Below are 26,412 nucleotides of genomic sequence, written 5' to 3' on the forward strand. Positions count from 1 at the left end.
CACATCCTCATCCAGACTGCGTTAATATCACCAACTTGCACTGCTCCGGACTGCACTCATATCACCGAGACGAGCTCTCTTTTTGTTTTAATCGAAACGCCCGAAGACTCGTTAACCCTGCCCCACGGAAACTGAATCAAGAGGGGGGGGGGCACCGGAGGAGGAGGAGGAGGTGGAGGAGGAGGAGGAGGAGGTTTGGGAAGAAACGATAAACCGGGAGAAAGGTGTTGAATAGTGAGAAGAGGACAGCAAACTCGCTTATTGTTCCGCGTTTGTTTCTTCTGCAGCCGTCCACAGAGACACACGGTGGGGTTTGTTTCTTTTCGAGGTGCGACAAAAAGCTTGAAACGTCGTCAATTCTGGATTTCTTTATCCGCTTCCTGTCGTCCAGGATGAGGTTTAAAAGGAACGGGTCCTATACGTTAAATAGGTAAGAGGCTGCTGCATGTGAAGAGCGGTAACTTGTTAATGTGTTATCCATATGGAGAGGAGGAGGAGGAGAAGAAGGAGGAAGAGGAGGGAGGGGCACAGCACGTTTTCTTATATGCTTCTCCCATAAATCAGTTCACTTTCTCTGTGATATTTCCCTAGAGGCTCACTGTGTCAGCGACTTTATAGTCTCATTATTGCACTTTATGGTATTTCTTTAATATCCTACAATAACGCTTTAATATTACTAGAGGAGACTTACTTTTTTATTGCAGCACTAGCAATATTCTGCACACATGAGCTGCAGTGGGACCACTGAGAGCTGTATTGTAAAGGATGTCGAAGTCGTTTGAGGCTACATTTAATGTAAAGTCACTGTCTTTTTTTAGTTTTAATGACAGGCTGCATGTAAAACGCTCTTTTCGCTGTTGATTATGGCTGATCAGAGGTTGATAATGTCTTTTCCATTCCAGGGTGCCCAGGGTCCACCAATGACCAATGTGGCATCCACGTGTAGTTCAGTCTGTGTGAAACCTGTCTGTCTTGGTTTAAGAGAGGCGGGGGGGGCAGGGGGGCTCTCTCTTTTGTTATCTCCCTACCGTTCAGGAAAAGAGTGACACAGTCACTTCCCACTTTGTTTTTCTCTCTCTTATCCTTAACTAGAGCCCCTCCTTATCCTGCACAGAAATACCCCTTCTCGTGCTCCCATCACCTAGCAACTTATGTATGTGTGTTTGTGTAATGTGTGTGTTGCAGTGCGAATGATGTGCACAATGCGCGTTTGGCCCTCTCCCCCCCTAACCCACTTTCCCGTTGACATGATTGCAACGGCCCCTATTCATATCCCGGCATTTCTAAACCCAGTCACGAGTTGGGTCTTTCCCCGCCTTTCTGTCTCTATCTCTCTCCTCATTGTTTTATCTCTCCAAGTCATAAGTTTATAAGAGAAATACTTTCTTTGTCTCGCTTAACAGTTGATTTCAGTCCATGTTACTGTTACGCCGGATGCCTTGCTTTTATTGTTTGTCTGGATTATACGATAAGGCCCGAAAGTTTGAGGAAGTACACTCACACAGACCCATAAGAACTTGCTCACATTGTTGAAAGTGACAGTTGATTTAATGGCAGTTTCACTCCTTAGGCTTTTCCTCTCTGGCACTCCTTTTCCTCTTTTGCCTCGTTGCAGGGTACCATGGCCTTCCGCTGTATTTCTCTCACACACACACACACACACACACACACAAAACCCACATCCTGACTTTAAGGTACCGAAACAAAAAGGGAGCTAATGAGCTCAAACACCCACCTCATCACACAGCCAAAAATGCGAGAACAATGTTATCGCCGTTTGTACCCCTCCTCCCCTTCTGTTTTCACTTAGAGTGTGCAAGAAAAGTGTGTGTGTGTGTGTGCGTGCAGGTGAGAGGGATGAGGTAATTAAACAATGAAAGAGGAGGCATGTTAGCTGCAGCTCCTGGTGACAGGACTCCAGGGAGCAGGAGGAGGAGGAGGAGGAGGAGGTGGTGGAGGGATGACGTCATTGGATGTAAAAGTGCTTCGCTGGGCTGCTGCGGTTTTTCTTTGTTATCTTTTTTATCTCAAAAGAACAGGAGCAGAAAGAAGTAGCAGCAGCAGGAGGAGCAGGAGGAGGAGGAGGAGGAGGAGCGAGGGGGAGTCGCAGTGTTGTATGAAGTTTCGTGCAGCTGGGTTAGCTGCTGGTGAAAATGTCTACTATCTCTGGTTACTGTTAAATCCACCTCACTATTCGGCGAAAAAGCTGAACCGTCCCCCTGTGGTTGTTACATAACTGCCGTCTTCTGAAGGTGACTGTCGCTTCTGCCTCTGTTGTCTCAGTCTTTTTCTTGGCAGGCTGCAGTGATTTGTTTTCTGAGCAGAGCGGCGTTGTCCTGTTTGACATCGGGCATCAGCATTCAGCGGTAGCGTCTGCCTTCGTCACACTCGGTCAATCCTGTGTCGGTGTCTGTCGATGATTGCAGCCTTCACTTACAGCAACACACACACACACACACACACAGATCCCTCCACCTGACCACTGCAGTACTTCAAACCGTGCATTTCTGTCTGTGTGTTTTGATGTGTAAAGCGAATAGCAGAGGGCAACGGAAAGTGATTGCTCTTATCGAATGCTGCGGGGATGAGAGAGAGAGGGAGAGATGTAACGAGGCCCATAATTCACTCCCGTGTCCTTCACCTTATTTGCCCACATCACAGACTGAGCACTCTGCAGTGATTGGCTCACTTCCTGGGGGCTTGTCACAGCGCTAGCCCCTCCCATCCAGTACCTCTGCATCATTTGTGTGAATGAAGAGTCACGGTTATTGTAAACGTGCACGAAACTGCGTACGTGCCGTCCTGTGCTGCGTGTTCATGCACGTGTCGGGTCCCCTCCTCAGATTTGGCAGTTGTCCATCCTCTGTTAGAACTCGGTTGCATATCATTTAATGTGTAAAAGCGTGAGGAGGCCGTCAACTTGCTGCACTGATTAACTTTCCAGACAGTTGTGACAGGATTTGACTGAGATTAACCAAACAGCGTGTGTGTGTTTGGTCTGTGAGCGATGGGTGGAGATAGGATGTTTAGCCCTTGTTTAGGATGTATACAGATAGCTGAGATTGCTGCCTCTCAGGGATTGTTTCCTCCCTCTCGATTGCTGTGTCTCTGTCCATCTCTCACTCTCTCTCCCTGCAGTCCACCCTGTGCTGCCCAGCAGTCAGCAGTTTGTTTATGGGACTCTGTTTGCCAAGCTAATCTTCCCGCCTTTCAAGTGGGAGCCAGTAAGCGAAAGAGAGAGAGAGAGGGAGAGAGGGAGAGGGAGGTAGGGAGGGAGAGAGAGGAAGAGAGAGAGAGAGAGAGAGAGCAAGAGTGTGAAAGAGAGGCAGGCAGTTGCAGTAGTTGGAAGGGAGAGAGAAACATGCTCAAAGAAGTGAGGCTGGTTTTGTGAATGATTTTGTTTTGAAAGTGTATTTCTCTGCGGCTGACTCGCTTGGATGGCCTCGCATGCATGCATTCATCCATCCATCCATCCGCCCGTCCCGCGTGACCTGCGTTAAAGTCGAAGGCCGTCTCAGCAGCTGTATGATTACACAAGGTGTTATGCTGGAGCTGGGAGCCTCTGCCCTGCTGCACCTGTAGCCGAGTTTTGCTGGAGACGAGCGCAGACGGGGAGAGGTGAAAGGGAGGAAGGGTGCTGTGGGTCGGAGCCTCGTCACCCCGAGCCTCTGCTTCACTGCCGACTGGATGGGGGTTCTGGTGTGCTGCGACTGCTTCTTCTATAGGTAGTTAACTAAGTCACTGCTCTTCGTTAACCTTTCCCTCCTCTTTACTGTTGTTGTTGTTGTTGGGATCATAGCAGGCTTTTCAGGATTCTTCAGCCTAAATTTTCAGGCTGTCAATAACTTCCCCGTCTAATCCCCCACCCCCCTAACCCCCCCCTTCCCCCACTCCCTCTCCCCTTCCTCTCTTTCTCTCTCTGTTATTGTGCTGCGGTTTGGAGGAGACATTTGAGGACAGTGCTGCTGTAGCAGGCAGAGATTCTGCTGAAGTCAGACGCAGGTTATCTTGACTTGTGGGAGGGGGGAGGAGGAGAAGGAGGATGGAGGGAGGGAGTTGAGGACATAGGGGACAGTGATGGCACATGGCCAGTCCCCTATATCGAAGAGGAAGATTGTTAGACATTGCTGGTTTGTTACAGTAGGTTAAGACTAGTTTAGAAAAATGGCATGCAGCCCAGATGGCTCCTGGTCAGTCCTCTCCTCCTCCTGCGTGCCCCTCAGCTGTGCAGCAGTGTTTGTTTGGACACAGTGTTCCCTTAACAAGGGGGCAGGGATGACTTTTCTGTTTTTTGTTGTTTGCAGAGCATTGAACTTCTTATCAGACTTTTCTTCTTTTTTTTTTCTCCTCTGTTTGCTGAATTTACTTTGAAATCAGTTCCCTCCAGATAGTCCTGGCACCGCTCATCATGTGTTGGAGAGTCCGTCCTGTTTGTTTTAAAATCGGACTGACTTACTGGCACTCATACAGCGGGCTATTGTGCTAAGTAGAAAGGGTAAGATGATTTAGGTTAGGCTCTCTGGCAGCCGGAGCAGAAAGGATCTGGTTCCCCTCTCTTGTGGTTGTGGGGTTAGCTAGCCTGAGTCTGCCTTAACTGCTGTATAAAGTCTAAATATAACTTTCTGGTTCTCTAAGGAGCTTTTTGATGGTGAGGGTAAAATTGTAGCTTTAACTAACGCGCACACACACATACACACACATACGCTCACCACAGCTGCATTCGATTAGGCCTTGCTGTGATTCAGAACTTTGTTTACACTTCACTGCTACTCTTAGTATGAATAACAGCCTTCCCTCTATACGTGTGCGTGTGCGTGTGTGTGTGTGTGTCAAATGTATTTTCTGCGGCTCCACATGTGTTATATACTGTAGGCTTTGGTAAAACACACACAGGAGCCTTATATTCTGTTTTCCCCCAGTCATGATCAAGGCAGGGGAGGGACCTGGAGCTCATTAAGACAAAATGGGCCGTCACGTCTATTTTTAGCATTTCCTCTCCCTCGGCGTCTTTGTCAGCCAATCAGACGGCTCGGTGGTGATGTTATTCGGCTTGATTGATGTGTTTTTTTTGAAGGCACACCCATCTGAACAGGTCCTCGTTGACCTCGGCCCAGGCCAGCCCCCCGTCCCCTGGGCTCCGGTGTTTCAGCTTTCAACAGTAGCATTGTGTGCAGAAGAAACTGGCTGCCAGGACTCCGTCAAACAGTGTCAGCTCTAATGTTGATCATCCTGTTTAAAGTGGGGCGATTGAACAATCTGTCATCGTATGACGTAGAGTCAAATAAAATGGACTTGACCTTCATTTCTCAGCCTGGCTATTATGTTCTTGAGCAGTCTGGAGCAAAGACTTGATGTTTTATACTCGATTGAACTTCAAAAGAAGCAGGATACACCTCACAAAGTGCTTCTGAGAGTCAACAAATTCAACAGTTGGGTGTATATTTAGCCTAAAAATGCATTAATAATCAGTTAAGATTATTAAAAGAATTTTGTCTGATCACATGCTTGTAAACACACCATATAAAATTATTTGGCATCTTTTTTTAAAGAAGTCTACTTAAAATAAAAATCAAAGATATAGCGTTTGACCTTCCAGGTACTCTTTGGCAATGGAAAGGGGATAATATTGTTTAATATATGTTGTGAGTTGTGACACTGTGTTTTAATCTCATGTGTTTGCTGCTTGTTAACAGATTAAGCAGTCAGGTTAGGATTCAAGAGTGTAGTCCTGTGGTGCAACGTAGAGACTGGTGAAAATAATGTGAATTCTTTATCTGACAATAAATAAATAAAAATGTAAATGTGGCCCTACAAGGCAGAAAATAGTTTTTCCTCTTTCCTATTCTGATCAGCTTTGCATGAATCAAAGTGCAGCTGAAACAAAGTAATCAAGCTTTGTAGTTTGACCTTCTTGGTTTACATTGTTGTCCTTGTGACACCAGTGAAAGTTATCTAAAGATCCCCTTTACTGTTATGCATGTACATTGTCACGTGAACGCATTCGCACAAACACACACACACACATACTTTCACAGGGTCGATTTTCCAGCTTCTCTTCCAACAAAACAGCCCTGAGGCAGAAACAGTACCACAGTTGAATCCCGGGTCAAGTTCTTATTCAGCTCTAGTCAATTTTTCTGCCTTTGCTTTTTCTCTTTCTCCCCCCTTACAATAACGTCAAAAGTTTAAGTTGTGGTAGTCATTTCACCATACAGAATTGCAGCGTGAAACAGAAAATCTAATTTTCTTCTTAGTTATGAGGTTGAATGTTTCTGTACCCGTATGACGTATTGTTGATGTGTTGCTGGAAAGCAGGCACATTCAGACCTGGAGGCTCAGTCACATTGCTCACAGTGGATCAGTTGGTACATTTAATTTGTGCTGTGGAACAATAGTTCTGACTGTATCATCATACTGTGTGTGTGTGTGTGTGTGTGTGTGTGTGTGTTGTTATTAGCAGAGCAGGCCATACTGTTTGCCATTAGGCTATCTTTGGCAGGCCTGGGTGCTTCCACAGAGCAGAGACATGCAGCTGAACAAGGACACACTTTTCTCCACCAACAAACCCCCTCAGCCCAGCAGACTTCCTCTCGCGTGGCTGCCCGTCACTCAGACGGGCCTGAATTGAATTGAGCTAATATGCTACGGCATTTGAACAAAGTTTAGTCAATGTGTTGGGCTGTAGCTACAATTAGCGCATAGAAATCTCATGTAATCATTATCTATTAAAAGCCTTCGCCTGAAGGAGTTGGATAGCATTATTTCCTGTGGCGCTTGCAATGTACAATAGAGCTTCTCTGTCATTCTGGCTGGAGGAAAAAGCCTAGACATTTAACTAAACAAGTTCAGCCATTAATTTTAAAATGAAGATTTGATGGTCTGTTGAAATTCTACTTCTAAGAAAGGACTCTAGGAAAAATATTGATCTGCTAAATTTTAAATCTGTATAAACCAGTTCTTGTTACTGTTGAACCCCCCTAAACTAAACTTGTGTTTATCATACTTCACTCCACCCAAACCAATGGGGCGTGCAGTCCAAAATCAACCAGCAGGATTCAGCGGAGCTTGCTGCACTCAAACTGTAGACACTGATAGACAAAGACCAACTTCCACAAGTAAGCTTTGAAGTTATTTGTCACCGAATTTCCGTCACCAGTTCTAAATAATCTCTCATGATATCAGTCTGTGGTGGATACCCAGAAACAAAATTTCCTCTGATTTGAGCTTGAATGAGTTTCTCTGTCTGTTTTTATTGCAGACAATCTTAAACAGATAAACCTTGTTCGAGGTGTCTGAGTTTATGTGTAAAACAGCACTAGATCCAGTGAGGACATAAGTGTTACATTAGACTCAGATGGAGGGACACTGGCTGGTCAGTCTTGACTTGACTGACTGTCCTTCTCTGCTTTCACCTGCCCTCCAGTCACTGCGGAGAGCAGACCTCACACACAGGGCCAGTTGCATAACACAGACACTGTGTTTGTGTGTGTGTATGTGTGTGTGTTTTCAGGAGCAGCCTCGTCCTGCTGGCTCAGGAGAAGGAGAAAAGAGATGGCCTTGCACTAACCTCACCTCCGCATTTAGATCCACACAGTCAGCACACATGCACACGCAGACGCGCACACGCCTAAACAAACACACACTAGACCTCTGTGCAGCCTCTTTGTTACTGAAACAACTTAATTTTGTTTTTCATCAGCTGAAAAAAAAAAAAAAGATGTTAAACAGATTCAGAGAGGTGACTCTGAATACGCTCTGTATCGCAATTCATGTTGAAAACGTCCTATCTGTACTGATCAGACAAATATTACATGCAGTGCAGCAGAGTAAGAGTTGTCTGTGTGTGGCAACAGGTGCCCTGTAGGCATGGAAAAACTCATTACAGCTGCTTGGTGGCCCCATTGGCAAGTGGATAATGGCTTCATTGTGTTTGGCTCAGTTTGTTGGTCGGTCAGGTGGCAGGAAAAGAGTTAGACAGAATTCAGTATGAAAACAACAGGCCTGCCTGGAGCTGTCTCTGTGCTGTGAAGGTGGCAGAGAAAGTGGTTGTAACAGTTGTTGCAGCAGCCCACGGCTTCTCTGCACTGCCTCTGGGAACAAGAGGCCCATTTCAAGTGAGACAGGAAGTGCCTGGGCGCCTCACTTCCTGTTTATGGAGTTTGTCCCAGGCGAGAGTGAGAGGGAGGGGTGGTCTGGTGCAGTCTAATTGAATAGAGAAGGTGGTGGTGAGTCGGTAAGTCTTCCGTATTCACTCCCTGTCTTGAACTAAAACACACACACACACACACACACACACTTGCCTGCATAGCTGTGTAATTGCCTCTGTGCTGCAGTGCCTTTGGCAGCTGTGCCCCCTCATTTGTTTCAGTTATCTACCATCTGACATGGCGCTGTTACCAAGGATAGACTGACGAGGAAGATGAGAAAAAATGGACAAGAAAAGTTTTAAGTGGCCTCCAGAGATGCAACTGTATTATGTGCAGATTGTCAGATTTCACACCTGAGCAGCACAGCTGGATCCACGTCATGTTCAGATTCATGCGTCACACGCACACATTGAACTCTGTCCTTGTGAGACTATATTTAATCAGGGAGTAGCTGTGGTGAGGAGGCTGCTCGGGAGCGAGCAGAGATGCTGCAGAGTGCTGACTCCAGCATATTCTGAGCTGACGTCTGTTACATTTATTATGTTCACTTACAGCGCTCGGAGGCTGTGGGCCAAACATTGACTAACCTTAAATACCCTTTTCTGTATCATTGGCTCCTCTGCCATCCTGTTATGTGTTTTAGTCGAAGCATTTTTTTTTTAAGTCTTTTGTGCTGCAGACAGATGTGCACACAGCACCAGCAGCCTCTCATCCTCCTCGTAAAGGGATGATGTCACCGCATAAGCTCATCATCCCAGGTGGGAGCCAGTTACTTCTCTACTCCCAGCCAATCAGAGGCATGTTTACACCTGAATCCCCTCGCCCAGGAGACACACACTCAAGCACACACATACCGAACTTTATAGTGTTCAGAGCTGCTGATCTCATCTGCTCATAAAAGGATCGGATTAGATTGTTCTCACCCCAGCTCATCCTTTACCACAGGATGTGATGCATCTGCGGAGGGTGGAGGAAAAATGTGAACGCCAGCGCTCGTCAGTAAACCGGCGACGCGCTGCAGCAGTGGAGGGGCTTGCGTCCCTCCTCTCTCTCTCTCTCTCTCTCTGTCACTGCTCCAAGGACACCTATTGATTTGACCTTTCTAGTGTCTCCTTTCTATCTGTCTCTCTTTTATTTTCCCATTCTGACACCGACAGCAGCTGCCTCCGCCCACTTCCTTCCCTCCCTCATTGACACACCATCTGTAGACGACAGGCACGCTTTTTGTTCGGTGCCATATGTGTCAGTGAAGATGTATAAAAAAAGGGAGAAAGAGTCAGTCTGTATGTACACATAACGGTATTGTTTTCCCTGTGTGAGGAATCGTGGTATGCATTTCCTCTCTGCCAGTCCGTGACAAAGGGCAGGGCTTCGTTGTGGTTTCACTGTCATCTCAGCAATGCCCTTAAGGAGCAAAACATGCGTGGCTTTGTCCAGGAATTTCCATAATGTTTGCTGCAATTTCTCTTTGTCTTCAAGTCCCCCCCCCACCCCTAAGTCCAGCCCTTTCCTCTGTAGTGGCCGCTAAACAGGACGCCGTCGCCGTGTTTTACCACAACAACACATCCGGCGCTCTGCCTTTTCCCTGTGCCGAACATGTACACACCGTGTTTTTCCTCCTGATTAGCCTCAAGAGACTAATATTTAGCGACACCCCTACATCATCTCCTGTCATAGCTAATTGCCAGAAAACAAGTCTTTGGGTGGGACACATCTTCTACTAAAAAAAAAAATAAATAAATAAAAGCCCTCGGCACACATTTGTTGTCACCAGTCTGTGTTATGGGACTATGTGGTGGGCTAACCATCACTACCTCTTGTTTTTTGAGTTGTTGCTGTTGGCGGCAGTGTTGTTGTTGTTGTTGTTGTTATGGGTAGATGAGAGGCGGTGCCGGTGGTTAAATCATGTTCCATGCCTGCCTTTCTTCCAAGAATCTTCCTTGGAGAGATCAGACTTCCTCTCTGGGCAGAAGAGGTGTTGCTTCTTGCCACACACTCGCATTAACGTAGGTGCTCCGTACACCTCTAAGCCGATTAGAGGTTGAATTGCACACAGAGGCACGCGCGCGCACTTTACCAGAACTTCCTACAGGCAGCACTGACTCGCTCATATTTTCCACCAGCTTGGTTTTTGGTTTCTTAATCTGTTGGCTTCCTTCACTTTTTTTTTGGGTGTGACCACTTCCTACACCTTGATCCACTCCCTGGGTTAATCAGACTCACACAATGGACCAGAGTTTCCTCTGCTGTCAGATGGTGGCGAGATCTCGTCTAGTCATCAGCGGGTGGGGTTGAATTTCATTTTGTTTCTCTTGTTTTTTTTGCTTTTCCTTTTAGTTTTCTGGGTAAACTAACACCGTCGAACACTAAAGCAGTTTTTATTTTCTTGTCTTTTTAATCTGTTTTTCTCGCCGAGTCATCACTCTTTGAATAGAAATGAATGGACAATGAAGGCACATGTTTTAAAATGGGTAAAAGATAATAAGCGAGCGTACTTGATCATAATTTTGTGAATGTGTAAGCAGCACTAATGAATTTTTCAAACGCACCACTCAGGGGTGGTGTGTGTTTGTGTGTGTTTGTGTGTGTGGGCAGGGAGGTACTGGCTGTACTCTTCTCTGAAAATGTCCTTGTTCTCTGTGTTTGACCGTGCGGTTGTTGTGATAAGCAGAGCAGCAGATGTGTACTGGCTGTTTAGACACTCAGAGACCTTCTGCTGCTGTGATGACTCCAGTGATGCTGCCCGAGATAGATAAGCTACTGTACAAAACACACTGACTGATACATAATGTTCGCACACTCACATCTGTGGAGAACAGCGTTAGAAACAAGAGTGTAACTGTGCAGGGACGTGTTTTCTCAGAAGCTCACGTCATTCGGAGAGCTGAAGATTCAAAGGAAGTCTGACGTTGGAAGGAGGCCAACACAGGAGATGAGCAACTTATCTGATGTTTCATCTTTGAGGATTTATCAGTTCATTAGCTGAAGAGGCAAATGAAAGTTAATCAAACGTCTTTTCTGTATGCAGATAGACAAAAGATTGTTTTTTATGTTATCATCCAGTCTGACCTTACAAGAAATTACTTTTAAGACAATGAATATTAATTATTGTACAATATACTGTAAGCTAAACCTTGTCAAAACCCTAAATACCAACATTTGAGCTGCTTGAGCTGAGCTGATTGATTAGTCAATCACTCGATTGACTGTTTCGACAATCAAATAATCATTTTAGTAATTCTTTAAGCAAGAACTTTGCAGCTTCTTGAATGTGAGAATTTAAAGCTTTTCTGTGTCATACATGATAGTAAACTGAATATCTTAAATAGATAAATCTAGACATTTGAAAATGTCACCATGAGCTCTAAGAATCTTTAATGGACATTTTTCACTACTTTCTCACATTTTATAGACAAACCTATGTCTGTTTATTTACCCTTAAAACTTCATATATTAAAATTTAAACTGAATTACAACATTCATATGTATAAATTTAGCAATTAAAACATTTGAATTTAATTGTTTCAGAAACAAAACATTATAAATGATTAAGTAGAATATCATTTAAATTGGAATTAGGCTTCTGTACTCTGAGAGGAAGCAAAAAGGAAGCATAAATCTCTACAACTTTCTGTTCCTCAGTAGCTCCAGCTCAGAGACTTTAGACCTGGTCAGTTCGTTCCATGATCTCAGGGTTAAAGAGCAAACAGGGTATCGGTCAGGGCAAAACAACAAATCAAACGCCAGCATTGCTGTTAGTTCACACGCCACACAGTCTGGTTGAGTTGTGCTCCGTGTCTGCCGAAGCAGGAAATGGAGACCTTTCCCTCGGGAACAGGGGTCCCCCAAACCTCTCCTTTTTATCTTTCATCCCTGTTTGTTATTGTTTGTATCTCTTCAGAGAATGTGGACTGGCTGCACGAGTTATGTAATATACCTAGAAACAGATTGGCGTGTGTTGAGAAGCGGACTAATGCGATTTGTGCCCTTGAGGCAACATGTTGATCCTATCAGGGGGTTTTTAAATCATTATCATATCTGCTGACGTGATGCCCTCTTTGGTGTAGATTCAGGGTGACGATTTTAAACATTTTTCACATATTTGCCTCGTTTGATTGGCCACGCTCTGTTTAAGCCGGAGAATGATATGTAGAATATGCCGACACAGTCACTCAACCGGAGACGTCTTCTCAACATCGATCTGTCACTCATTCCCCGCTGCGGTGATTGGTTTGGTTCTTCTAGCTTAAGTTTCTTCGTTAAAGGAACATTCTGTACATTTTAGACGGCTCGGCCATACTCTTTATGTTCAAATCTCTGTCAGTTCTGGGAACAGTAATAGGTTACATGCATTCACATTCCCCTTGGTAGGGAGTCTGTGACTAAATGCCCTCACTTAGGAGTTAATGAGCTGGATCGGGGCAGGCATGCACAGCCTTGGAGCAGAAAACAGAAAGCCACCCGAATTCTGTGCATGAACCCCACACCCTCCTCTTTATCTCTGCATCATTTGCTTTTAAGACTCACTAACAGTCCCTACAGAGCTGTTTTTGTGTGCTTTGGTCCTCCCCAAAAGCCTGCTCTCGGCTTAACTGTGCTGTCACCTATTTTGTAGTAGAGTGTTAGATGGGTTTGGGCGGCCCGCTGGAGCTGTTGTACAGTGTGAGTGTTTTACATTCTGTCAATCTGGTTTTGTTGTTTTGGTTTTTTTTTATTTTTTCTTTTCAGGACCATGAAAAGAGAGCTCTGTTCACCCTGAAGCCCCATCATGCTCCACCCCACATGCACACACATCCTGTGCAAACATGGGCGCTACCCCAATCCTTTTTCCCGCCACCTCCTCTTCTCTTCCTCCATCTTTCCTGTATTCCATGACGATCTTTCTCCTCCATTCAGCCCCCCTCCACCTCATTCTCTACCACTCCTACACACACACACACACACACACTGCCTCTTGTGCTCCTGAGCAAACAGTAGCATATGTTTGACCACAGCTCTCCCCCTTTTCTCCTTTACGCCTCTCCTTTACGTCACAAACTCCCCTCTCCTTGCCCCCAAACACCTCTCCTTGTTCAGTATTTTATTTTTTACTCTTTACCTTCTTTTATGTTCCACAAGCAGTAGAAAGTAAGTTTCACAGTCTTCAAAGGATGCAGACGTCTATAGCGTCAGCATAATCCTGGTTCGGTTTCAAGTGTCACAAAAAGTGCACACACACACACATCTTAGCATCCACACCCTTATCATAAAAACTGGAATGGAAAAGCGAAATGGAAAACTGTGTAGCTGTGAGGTTGTGTAAGTTTCAGACAGTGTCTGTACTCAGAGGCCTTACCCAAGGGTGGATACTGTACGTGGTGATATAGACTAGTCTCTGCTTTTTTATTTTACTCAATGGTACAAAAGACAACAGAGCTCTAATTGTTTCTACGCTGGCTGCTTTTCATCTATCAAAAGGTTTTATATTTGGCTTCACTTAACTTATGTGAAAATTGAGCACACCTACATTTTTTGCCAGCAGGTGGCAGTGTTGCTGTTTGTGTGTGTGTGTGTGTGTGTGTGTGTGTGTGTGTGTGTGTGTGTGTTGTGTGTGTGTGTAAAAGGAGGAATGTTCCTTTCTCACATGTCCAGCGCTACAGCCAAACCACCCCTACGCACTGCTGTGTTACACTGGAGGTGTATCTGTAGGTAATGTTATGGTTTGGTTCAGAAATGTTCTGAATTTTATCTGCAGTTGGGAATGTAGGCAGATCAGCAAATTTAGAGTGTGTGTGTGTGTGTGTGTGTGTGTGTGTGTGTGTGTGTGTGTGTGCGTCTCAGTGCCAAGGTTATCATATTCTTCCCAGGAAAAGCTGCATTCTTTTCCTTTCTGAGCTTTATTAGAGTTCTGGGAAGATGTGTAGTTTTTGGGAACCTTTTCTGTTTCCTCCAACAAAGCACAGAGTGTAACACATGCACAAACTTCTTTTTTATGTGCAAGTCTAATAACTCATATATCATTAGAGCTATCAGTTCAAACGCTATATGCACAGAATATAAGGTGTACGTCTTTCTACCTCTCTATCTTGGAGGGGTGACTTCCCTCGCCTCTCTCTTGTAGGACAGTTCAGTCGTTATCGGAGCGCAGCGCACCCACTTCCTCACACTGCCTTTGTGCCTCAGCCCCTTTTGTCATGTGATTAATCTCATGACACTGATGGAGTGACCCTGCCACAGACCTGCAGCCATTAGCAGGACAGAAAGCCTCATTACCATTCCCCTTTTACCTGCAGGCCCGAGGATAGAGTCACATTCTGGCCTTGCTATGAACACCTGTGATGCGGCGGCGTGTCACAGGTCATTCCACAGGTCAGCTAACTCACCTGCCCGTCTCCCACCTTGACCGCTAATCCGTGACCTCGCCGCTTCTGACGGTTCAATGACAATTATATCATAGCTGACCTTGTAACTGAGCCTCGGGGCATACAGGTACGTGATTAAGTATCTGTGTGTGCGAGTGTGTGTGTGCGCGCGCTCTTACGCTTGACAGACAGGTGTTGACTGCCCAGGTGGCGAATTATGGGATAGATAGAGACTCTCCCCTGTTAAGGAATGTAGGGAGGAGGAGTGCAGCGGGCAGCCAGGGCATGCTGTGACAACCTCCCACTCTGAGCCAAACTCTTTCACTCCTCTCCGAGTTCTGCTATTAAACTCATTCACTCTCCTTTTTCTCTTCTGTTTTTCTCTCCTCCGTTGCCCTCTCTTCACCCCTTCTAACTTAATTATCTAACTCCTTCCTTCTCACTTCCGCCTCTTCTTCCATCGCCTTCTCCCATTTCATCCTTCTCTCCTCTTCATATTCCATTCTGGCCCATTCCCGCTGATATGATAGCGCTTAATCTAAGCAGTATCCATGGAGATGGTGATTTATAAACGTCTGGAACATGAGTCTGGTATTTCTCATCTCCTGTCTTCCATCTTGCTAAAGCCCTCTCTTCCTTCAGTCATAAACCAGTCAGAACATGGCCTCCCATCTTTCAAACATACTTGCTAACGTTCTTTCTGGAACCGCTCCAGTGCCAGAAAGTATGCAGAAACATTTTTAACATTTCGAAATCCAAACCATCTTGACTCCTAATTGGATTATGAACGCAGTGGCAATTAGGCAGCAAGTATTTTTTCGCTTTGTGCCATTTCTGCTGTGAAATGAAGCATAACGTTGAACCCTAATATGTTTGCTGTTGAAGTGCACGTCCACCTCCCAAACAAGATAAGCCAGCTCAAACCAAACTGAGAGCTACACCTCTTGCATCTCCTGCTCTTGACCTCCTTTAGTTCACATTTCATGTTGCTCTTTCTCCTCAGCTCTCCTCATCTCTTCTTTGTTTAGCCATGATGTGTGTGCAGAGAGCGATGGCATGTGTTTGCATGCAGCCCTTCCCCTACAGGAATGCAGAGCAAAGAGATCAAGCCAGGGAGAAAGAGAGCCCACAGGCAAAGAGAGAAAGAGACGGAGGCCTCAAGGCCTTAAAGGGAAAATTCACCACTGTGAATGTGATGATTTCTTAGAACTAGGTCACCTATGTAGTAGAAAGGTGCAATTATTTTTGTGCCCTATGACTAGAAAAAACTGAAAAAAAGGTTGTTTCCCCGTACCGCTCTTAAGGAGGAATCCTACAACAACCAGAATGCATTGCGAGAGTCCGGTCCAATCAGACTGACTGATTCTATTGGCATGTTTTGCTTTGTTTAGTAAAGACTGAGCAGCGTTATATCTCTTTACCGAGGCTTATTTTGATTTACAGAATGTTTTTCTTCATGGAGTCTGGATATATCGCACCACTGTGCACCGGAGTCACTTATGTCGATCACTGCAAACTTACCGAGAGCTGCACGGCTACACACAAGCCAGAGCTGCCGATCGTTGTGTCTAATTCCACAGCGCAATATTCAGCCTCGTATCATGTAATTAGTTTCTTCCAAACATGCTGATATTTTTAGAGTATTTAGTAGTATGATATTTTATTGTCTGCTCTTCCTTATTGCTGGCATAACATGGTAGGCGGGGTGTTTTAGGAGATCCACATTTGACAGTCCTTGAAGGCACCACTACAGAAAACAAGGAAACATACTTTGTAGTCTAAGGCAGATCTCCAAAGTCCACTGAGTGACTCAAACCACGTCATCTGGAAATGGCATTGGTGTTTATTGCACTGTGTTTATACCTAAAGTGTCCTGCAGAGAGGAGGTGTGAATACTTTCTAGACAGATGATTTTTTAAAAAGTTGTGGTGAAAAAGTTCACTTTAGAGCTGCAATGATTAGTCAATTAATTGATTAGTCAATCAACAGAAAAATAATTATTAATTAACTATGTTTATTATCAATTCATTATTCATTATTTTTTAAGAAAAAAATTCTAAATGTTCTGATCCCAGTTTGGGTTATGGACTGTTATGGATGTCATCTTGGGCTTTGGGAGACAGTGATCAACATTTTCCACCATTTTTGGACATTTCATAGACCAAACATCTAATCAATTAAGAAAATAAACGAGCAATCATTGAAATAATCGTTAGTTTTAGCCCTCGTTGACTCCTGCTCACTCGCTACTTTGTCAAGTTTAAAAGCGTCTCTTCTGATGCTAGTTTTGTTCGTACATGCACAGACTGACCACACGTACTGCAGTCCAGTTATCTGAGTTTTATAAATGTGGAGGGTAAAGGGGCGATGTTGCCTCTGGGACACTGATTTGTCTGTTACAGTTTCTGTGGTTAAATCACTGAATATAGACATTTGTTGGTACTTGCTTTAATTCCTTTTCTTTTTATAGGAGAAGATGTTGCAAGCAGATGATATATTTTAGTTATATGTACATTTTTCTCGCTGTTGCAGCAAACACAGAACTCTTTTTATCTGATGAGGATGTCGGTATTGCAGTCAGGTCGCTGGGTTCAGTGTGCGGAGTGTCTCCTGGCCCTGCTGACCTTTATCCGGGCCTATAGAAAACCCCCGGGCACTAAAGGCCTTCAGTCTGCACTGTTTTCTCTGGCTAAGACCTTACCTAAACACACTACACACTCCCACACACCCAGAACGCGACACCGACCGAAGGTCTTACAGAGCAACTTGGAACTGCTCGGATTTTTATTTATTCATTTTTGTTTTTTAACGTGGTTGGGCGCCTGACCCGTCTGTCACTTTGATCCAAGCCATGATTGGCTGGAGATTCGCTTTGGCTGCGTCGGGACTGAGCTGTTGCCAGGCCCCAAGGCGCATCTGCTGTGGTTGTGACTCATCAACTGCTGGCCTGGAATCAGTGTTTTCTTTGTCTCAAAAAGGTGGAATGTCCGCTGACTTTCAGACCCAACCTGTTGGGCCAGCCATGAAGGCCAATACGCTTCGCCTAAAATGTCCCACTCCATTTAAATAACTCTTTATGTTTTCTGTGTTGTTGTTTTTTTTAAATAATTTTACATATCCAACATTGCTTTCTTATATCAGTAGATGACTAAAACATCCGGCAGTTTTATTTTTAACATTCCAATATGACACATTTCTTTCAATATAGGACCGCCTCCCAACACGTCAACACTATAATGATTTGAATTACTTACATTTTTTCCCCAGCGCTGTCTTTGTTTTCCTTGTGTTATCAGTCGGTCTGATCAGCTATTGTTGTAGTTACTGTTATTTCTTCACTATCAGATTAAGGCTTAACGCATCCATCCGTCATGAGTCCGGTGACGTCACAGTGTTTCCATAAACTGCCTTTTATTTTTCTCCTCCCCTCTTTTTAACGAGTGATGTCTTTTCTAATTTGATCTGGGCCTTTGGGTGTCTGTGTCTCCGGGGTGGCTGTCTTTTGATGAGGTTTGCGTACTTAAAGCAGCTTGTTAGTTCTGATAAAAGGCAGACTACAAGTGGTGCAGTCTCTAGACATGAATGTCGTGCTGTAATCTAATCTGTCTTTTTCACATACGTCACAACTTCAGATTCTGCTTTCCTCTTCTTTCTTTTATGATTAAAAAGATCCATAATTCTCTCCAAAAGTTCTTATGTAACACTTTTATTGTAATTCCAAGTATGTCTCACCCGCAAACAAATTACTATGTAATCAAATGTAGTCTGTTTTATCTTGTATCTGTCTGCCAGTCATCCATTACAGCACACATCCTTTTTCTATTTAGAGCTGCCTGTGAAAGGTTGGGTATACGTTCGTGCCAATAATCCGTGCTCTGCAGCAACATCTGGTTTGGTTAGAGGCAGGTGGCAGATGAGTGACGCCATGTCTTGTCTGCGCAGAGGAAAGGAAGGTGACTGTGACGTTAGCGGAGAAGAAAGAGTAAACCTCTGTCCGCCAGACGATGGAATGCGGCCATTGGTTTCCATCCACGTCAGACATTGCGTAAGACCTCACTGAGGGGTCCAGTTTGTGCAGCTTAGTGGCACCATTTTCTGTCTCCACCTGCTCTGACAAAGTACAGGTGTGACTGCATATTGCCTTTTTTTAACCAAAGAAAATGCTGCTTTAAGTTAAAAGCCACCTGCTCTTTATGCCTGATTCATTAAAGTACTTTGTCCAGATTAACTCAGCAGTGAATGCTGAGGCCCAGGCCAAGCACCAGTGATCCTGAATGGATGTCTTCTATTTTCGGTGACCGCACGGATCCAATAGTTAGAAGTAAATTAATGGAAAGTTCCCTGAGCACGGGATTTCCATTACAGCAGCAAACTGCTTTCTCTTGGGTGGTCACAAGTAGTGCTCGAGTATTGGATGTGTCTGCTAAAACAATATTACATTGCAGTCATTACCTAATTATTTATATACAGCATTATGATATAGTATAGTATGTATATATAGGGAAGAGTATCATCTCAATACCTGAGTTCCACCACAGACACTACAATGATCTCAAAGTGAAATTTTGTCTGAACACAAGCAGCTGTACAAAAACTGATGTCTGTCTAAAAATGGCAGACTTTTGAATTGAATCAGGAATGATCTGATAAAAGAATAAGTAAACAAGACCACAGATCTGATCTGACTTTTCAGTACAGTTTTTAATGCTCTGTTCTTTCTATAAATTTGGTTTAAAAAGTATTGACTTTTGATACTCAACCAGCCGAGCCCCCACCACAAACCACCCACACACCTGGTTACAGGTCTCTGTATCCCCTCCCCGGTTGGATCTCATGCCTGCTTACACAGTCGCTGATGAAGTCGCTCACTCATTTGTACGTACACTCACTCACTACCACAGGCAGCACGTCCCCCCCCTCCCCTCCCTCTCTTTGCACTGTTCCCTGTATTCTTTATGGGCCCAGCCAGTCAGGCTGAAGCTATATTTAGCGCCTGGGGAAAAGTCATCGCCCTGTTCTGGTCTTTCTCCCCTCTCCCCTGCTCCTCACCACTGCTACCACAGCAGGAGCCACTCACAGGGGCCCCTGGATCACCCAGCCCCACCCACCAAACCCCAGCCCAGTGTTCTCTGCGCTGGGAGAAGCATGCACCCCCCAGTGTGGTAAGCAGGAAGCCAGTCAGTCATGCAGGATGAGGGTGCAGAGAGGCGCCTGTCAGACCCTCTGTCCCTTTGATTTTTTCAGATAGTTTCATTGGATCACATAGGGGCTTTTAAACATAAACAAGTGGCGCCTCAGAGGAGGGTCCAACAGTCCACAGTAAGCATGCTCCACTGGCATGTCTGCAGACACTACACACACACCTTTGCACACACCAATTACACACCACCATACATACACACACATAAGCATACACCCTCACTATCTCTTTAATCTCCCTCTCTTGACTACTTGTACCCACCCACAGGAGCGCACATAACTCCAGCAATCCCCATAGATTAGTGTGTCTTTGTGTGTGTGTGTCCATGCTACAGCAGCCAGCTGGTCCAGTTTTACCTTACTTCTGCAGCTGCGTCACGACCCACAAGTTTTGTCAGAGGAGACGGAGAGTAAAAACAGACTTGTTGAAGAGAAGGGGAGACAATGAGAGGGAGAGTCGAGTAAAAACAAACCAAGAAAGGGAGGAGAAACGTGTGAATAGAGGAGAGAATAAGAGGGGACGTTTGTTGAGAGGCAATAATTACAGGGAAGAAGAGCGAGGGAATAATAGTTCCGTAACATGAGTTGTAATGTTCTCACGACTCTCAATACTCAGTATTCATTTCCTCCTGCTCAGTTTGTACTTAAGTGTTGTTGGCTCCGCTCTCTGTTGACAATTTAATTAGAATTTACACCGTACTCATGCTTCAAATCACGTCCATAATATGAAACTTCTAAAATTGTTGCGCCAAACAATTCTTGAGGTTAAAGCCTTGCCCCGTACACATGTAGAGAAACCTCTAAATGTTATGAATCTGCCTTTGGCTCTCAAACAGGCTTTGTTTGATTCCCTCACTGGTTCCTCAGCCTTGACATGTTTGAACACGCCTGTCTGCTGCCAGCCTGTCATAGTTGGACTTCAGGTGAAGTTCAGAATCAACAGGAGGAATGTCACTCCACAGTCCCAGCACGTACTGTACGCTGTGTCTTTACCTGGCACCAGTTCTCGCACCACCTGGAGTGACGCACTGTGACACCACACACGCTTTAAACCATAGGTCGTGTATAAAGAGCAATATAGTGATAAACCTGCTGAGACTGAATTTAGCCTGCCTTTGAGCCTGACATTAAAGTCAGCTTAGCTTTTTAATCCTCTGTTCAGTTGTTGCCATGTACATGTTGTTTTTTTTTTATTGTTGTTTTTATGGCTTATTTGAAAATTAGCCTTGTGACTAACATTGGCACATTAAGAGTGATAAAATAAATTAAATGTGGTTTGACAATCTTAATTCAAGGTCCACATAGTAGCTTTTTCAAAAGCTTTCTACTGCATTTCACATTCTTTACTAGCAGATGGGTTTATAATACAAATAATACTTAAGAGTATGTAGTGGTTGAAGAAAGAAAAACTGATAAAGTCCTGTTTTTTTCTAAAAATATAACTTTTGATTAGTATCTGCCTCCTCCTTGAAGACAACCCTCTTGAGGTCAGATCGACATTGCAGAGGCACTGATGTAAGGTGATAAACGGATACATCACCATGAGTAATGTATTACTAATTATTACTCAGAGTAAAGTCTGTGTCTTTGTTCTGTTTTGTTATTGAAAGGGTCGTGTTGACTTGTTCTATAACAGTAGGCGCACAAACTGTTGCAACACCTTTTTTATTTCATTGTAATCCTCGTTTACTAGCTGACCACCTGTTGGTACATTGTAACTACACTTCAAGGAAATGCACGAACCACGTCCACATGGGCAGACTTTGACGTCACTAAGGCCCGCCTAACGAGGGCTCTCCCCTCTTCTGATTGGACGAGAGTCATGAGAGGAGGCGGGGCTCCTGCAAAGTCTCCACAAACTTTTTTTTTCTTTTTTTTTGCCGTACAGTGAGACTTGAGCTTCAGATAGAGCCAACCCTTGAAGTGAAGTGGACAGATTACATCTGAATTAAAGACGGGGAAGTATTTCTGGCAGCATATCTTCATGTTTTAAACTATGGTCGGAGATTATTGCTCTTTCTCTGGAGATAAGACGGACATGCACTCGCAGAGAAACTCCAAAAACGGACTAAGTTGCAAAATGGTGCTTCAAGCAGTCGGGAAAGTACTAAGGTAAACCTCCGTGCTTATTCAAAGTGTTATCTGCTAGTCGAGTCTGTGCTGTAAATGTGACATTTTAGTTACATTTATGAGATAGTATAGGACGGAAAGAGCTTATAGTCTGAATAAATAATCTTTACTTTTGCTCATTTGTCGCCTACTGTTGCTTTCTCCTCAATTACCAGAAAACGTGTCGACGTTACGTTTGTATTATTCGTTGGAAGTTATCACGCGACGTCGTATTTCATCTTTTAGCAGTTTTATTACAATATTACACACGCCCAGTACCATTAACAGAGATTACAGCTCGTTTTTACGGCCCGACTGTTGTATAAAACTAAATGAAGAAGTCAGTATGTTCTGATCTGGTTTACTATGTATTCATACCTCGACATGAAAGAGGGTCGTCTCTTCTTAGCAGTAATTACAGTAAGTATTGTGACCCTCTGGTTCCGGGGTCACAGCTATTTAGCAGCCGGTGATGTGGGACTTTGTAGCCCTGAAAGCCTTGTTCCTCCTCCTGCAGCTCTCACCAGCAAGACTCAACAGGAGCGAGAGAAATGTGACACTGTCTCCTCATCTAGGCTCATAAAGTATTGAAGACGCCTGTTAACGATTTAATGTAGACAACTTAAAGAGGTATTTTTAAATCAGAGAGATAATATGTTTGAAACGTTTGTTTTTTAACAGAAATGGATAAATGCACAGACAATGTTGAGGATTGACTATTAGCAGTCCCTTTGATCCTAATTGAATTGTTTCTCACAGCATCTCATCTGCAATTTAAACTACTTTGTATAAACTGAAAATTGGAAGAAATAGAGATAATTTGCTCTTCTAAAGGTTTTTTCCCCCTTTATATATAAAACATTTGACCCTTATTTTGTTTTTATGTGTTTTATGTGTTTTTACCTTTTTTTATGTGTAAAAGGTGCTGTATAAATTCATTATTTTAGAGGCCATAATATGACCCAACAGACATTAAGACTTAAAGAATGCATGACCCAAATAGAAGTGTGTTAACAGTGTGTTTGTGTGTCATACAGAGTGACACAAACAACAGCCCCAGTCTTGATCACTGTGTGGAGAATCAATGCAATTCAAGAAAAAGAAAAAAAAAAAGAAAAAAACATGTCACAGTGGATGTGGATTAGGCAAACATTAACCCAGTTTACATATGTGTATTTACCCTATGTGTGTCATGTGAAGAAGACATTCATTATGAGTGTGTTCCTTCAGGGGACAGACTGTCCTGTTAATGCTTTGGTGGAGTTTCCTCTTACCTTTCAAATCTGGGGACAGGTGTCTTTTCAAGAAGCAGCCTGGGGGGCACATGCCTCCACAACCCATCGCCGTCTGTGAAGATGTGAAGAGTGATAGTGTGGAGAACATCCACCATCTTAGGATCTCTTCAACAGATTGCAGCACACGCGGCGGAGAGTGCTATTGTACAGTATGTTGTTATGTCTGTTGCAAGACCTGTGACAGGTAGAGACACGTTCTGCTGCACCCACTTTAATGGGAACTCAAAAGTACATTACAAGAAGTCAGCTGCTTATCAAGGAAGGAAGCATACCTTTAATTTATTCGCGTTGGGGAGGGACAAAAGGGGATTTTTGCAAATTTGATGTCTTGAGGAAAAAGTGAAGAAAAAAAACACTTAACAAGGATGCATAGTTGTGGGTTTTATGGGGGTGGGGGGGGGGGGGTGCTCTAGACCTGTTTATAGCTTCACTTTAAACCCGTTTCCTCCTCCAGTGAATGGTTGACTGCCCTTGGCTTAGAAGCAGGTATGAATGCTAGACTGGCACAGAAGATAGCTGTCAGTAGACACCCTGTGATGTAGCTTTGTGTAATCTTGGCTGCTTTTTCACAATAATCTGCTTCGTGCTTATATTGGCCGCTTGAACATACAGCGCACCTTTTTTTTTTTACTGTTTGATTCAGTAACAGATGGACTGATTGGATTGATCTGAGTTTAGAGAAATCTCATTCAGCCCTTCAGTCATATCATCCACATCGGTCACTTCCCATTGTGCCAACTCGATGTCAGAGCTAACTTTGCAACAAGCTCACATTTGCCAAGTGCTTAACTAGCGGCCCAGACTTACCTCACAGTGAACCCCCCCTTCCTGTCACACATGTGCGTTGTGATGTTGATGAGGCTCCATTATCGTGAAGGCAGGGGGTCCTTACATACTCTGCAGGCCTGAGAGCCACTGAATGGGATTTAGCACAGGATGACAAGGGGAAGAGGAGGTAGCCAGAGCTGTGCTGGGAGAGGGTCTGTAGTTGAATTAGAGTTTGTGTGTGTGTGTGTGTTCACATGTTTAGGCCTGCACCCCGGCTACAATTCTCATTTACTGATTTACAGTGCTGCTGACGCCCCCGGTGATGCTGCTGATTAAGTGGTGGCAGCTGTGCCGTCTTTGTTTGCGTTTCTTTCTTATCTCTTCACTCCAGAACTAAAACTGACGAGTTCTTTTTAAAAACTACACAAAAACTTCAGGAGCAACTTTGACAGAGTATTACTCTGTAGATTTAAGCACTGAGAGGCTGAACCTCTGGTTTAGTCCGTCCTTAACTTTGTCTTCTTTTAGCCCCGTAATGGCTGCTGTGGTTTAGCTTTGGTGTGCTCAGACTGCCTGCTCTCCTCTGTCTGTGGTTTTTCGGGGAAAAGAGCCATTTAGTCTATTCAGTTTGAATCCTGAAATAGATCAGGAGGCCTGGCTTGGAGAAATCTGATCCTCCTGACTGAAGCTGCTCTTTTTACAAAATGGCAGAGTTCATTGACTTCTAGTCCTTATCAGCAAAGATTAGAATGATATCCTGTTGCTATTGATGTTTTATTACAGGTCTTTTAACCTTGAATGCTGTGAAGCCCACAATAAGTTCACAAAGGAAGAAGGAACTTCCTGACAGTCAATCGATTCCTCCTCTAAACCTATCAGGTGTTTGTTTTAAGGTCAGGTCAGTTGGAAGTGTTTGATTTCTCTCACAGACTGATGTTCCGGGTAGAAAACCTCCTGATTGCCGTCTGTTATGCGTCTTATCTCTCATATCCTTATCATAGACAGTAAACAGTACTGTATTAGGGTCAGGTGGTGACAGTAGAAGCATATCTCTGCACCTTGGAGCACCTCTTCAAAACAAAGCCCAGCTCAGATCGCTTCAAGAAAACGTCCAAGAGAAGATAATAGACTTCTTTGTCGTCAGTGTTGGATGGTTGCACGTGCTGTTCACCCCTCGCATGTTGCATTAACTGCATCCATATGCCAATAGTTGGATTCCTCTGCGATCCAGTAAACCAATTCAAGTAACAGTTGTGCAATATCGGGCTTGGCAGGAGCCACAGGCTTAAGGGGAAAGTCATTACATGGGTTTTGTTAAACGGGTTTCAGAGTTTAGCTGTTTTCAAATCCCAGAAAGCACCAATAAAAATACAAAATCCTGGGCTTCTGGTTTCTAAGATGTAGCGTGAACGTCAGATGATGAAATCCATGAACATTTTGATGAAAAAGCAGTCAGCGTGGTCTGAACTTTGCCACTTTTGAAGCATCGGTGTGTGTTTGAGAAAGAGAGGGAGAAAAGGGGGGAGCTCTTTAGCAGCAAATTGTAGTATTTTAGAGTAGGCACTTAAGCTAATTCTCCAGCAGAGCTCTGTAATGTGGCCTCAAGTGATTCCAGGATTAATTGGAACCAGGTTCTGGTAATGAAAAAGGCTCATGGTGTACCTGCCAGAGGGCTGCTCCTCTTTACACAGAGTTTATTTTAGAACAGAGTGTATTCAGTATTCAGCAGGCACACAGTTCGCTAACATACAGCAGCTGATACATACACCAGTGTAAAGCCAAAGAGATGTATGTGTGACACACTTAAATCAAGACTGAACTGTGCGTGTGTGCACAGGGACTTGCTGGACACACACGTGCTCGCTCAAACACACTCTCTCAGACCAGACAGGACTCGCTTCTTCTGGATTTTCTCGAGGTCTCTGGTGGGATCAGGCTCGTGACGCAGCTGTTGTGACCAGCTGGGTCGGCCGTGAAAAGGGAGAGGGGGCTACAGCCAGAGTTGTGTGTATGTGTGTAGATGCGTGTGTGCACGCAGACATAGGTGTATATGTGTGTGTGTGTGTGACAGTGTGTGTGTAAGCTGGGTACAGGAGGAAAGGTAGCGAGTGAAGACGGCTGGGGGGAGGTGGTGTTGCTGGGAAAAGTGAAAGGGGTAGGAGAGTGTCTAACAGACAGAGTTGAACAGCTGTCAGGTCAGTCACTCCACGGCTCTGCAACACTGACCTCCATGTCACCCGACTATACAGCCCTATTTCCTTATTGTTTTTATTGCAGATAAACATCATGTCTGTCTTCCTGCTTCTCGCCCTCTGCCTCTGCTTGAAAAGTTCAAAAGACATCAATTTTACATACGTGATTTGCTCATGGCTCTTATTTAGACTCATGTTGTTCCGCTGAGCCTGACCAGGTTTTCTGGATTGTGAGCCTGCATCATAGATTGGTTCCTGTTGGTGCCAGACAGGCTGTGGCAGTCCCCCCTCGCAGGAGACATGTGCCTGGCCTCAGTTCCCCTCCACTCCTGCCTTCTGGCCTGCCCTGATCTGGTGAGGC

General features: G+C 44.4%; 1 protein-coding gene across 4 annotated transcripts in view; it reads left to right on the forward strand.

Moving 5' to 3' along the window:
* The window catches only part of mob2a (MOB kinase activator 2a), a 65,055-nt gene that overhangs the window by 27,001 nt on the left and 11,642 nt on the right, over positions 1-26,412 (forward strand). Inside the window, exon 1 of one of the 4 annotated variants that reach the window (XM_042411447.1) lies at positions 187-430. The exons of 1 other annotated variant lie outside the window; for it this stretch is intronic. In XM_042411447.1, the coding sequence (XP_042267381.1) occupies positions 393-430 (38 nt within the window). In that variant the 5' untranslated portion in view covers positions 187-392. Of the gene's footprint in view, positions 1-186; positions 431-3,361; positions 3,726-21,567; positions 21,800-26,412 lie in introns of those variants that run through there. 2 more of the 4 variants (XM_042411448.1, XM_042411446.1) reach the window with 2 other exon arrangements.

This window comes from Thunnus maccoyii, chromosome 5 (assembly GCF_910596095.1).
Source record: "Thunnus maccoyii chromosome 5, fThuMac1.1, whole genome shotgun sequence".
Taxonomy (NCBI): Eukaryota; Metazoa; Chordata; class Actinopteri; order Scombriformes; family Scombridae; genus Thunnus; species Thunnus maccoyii.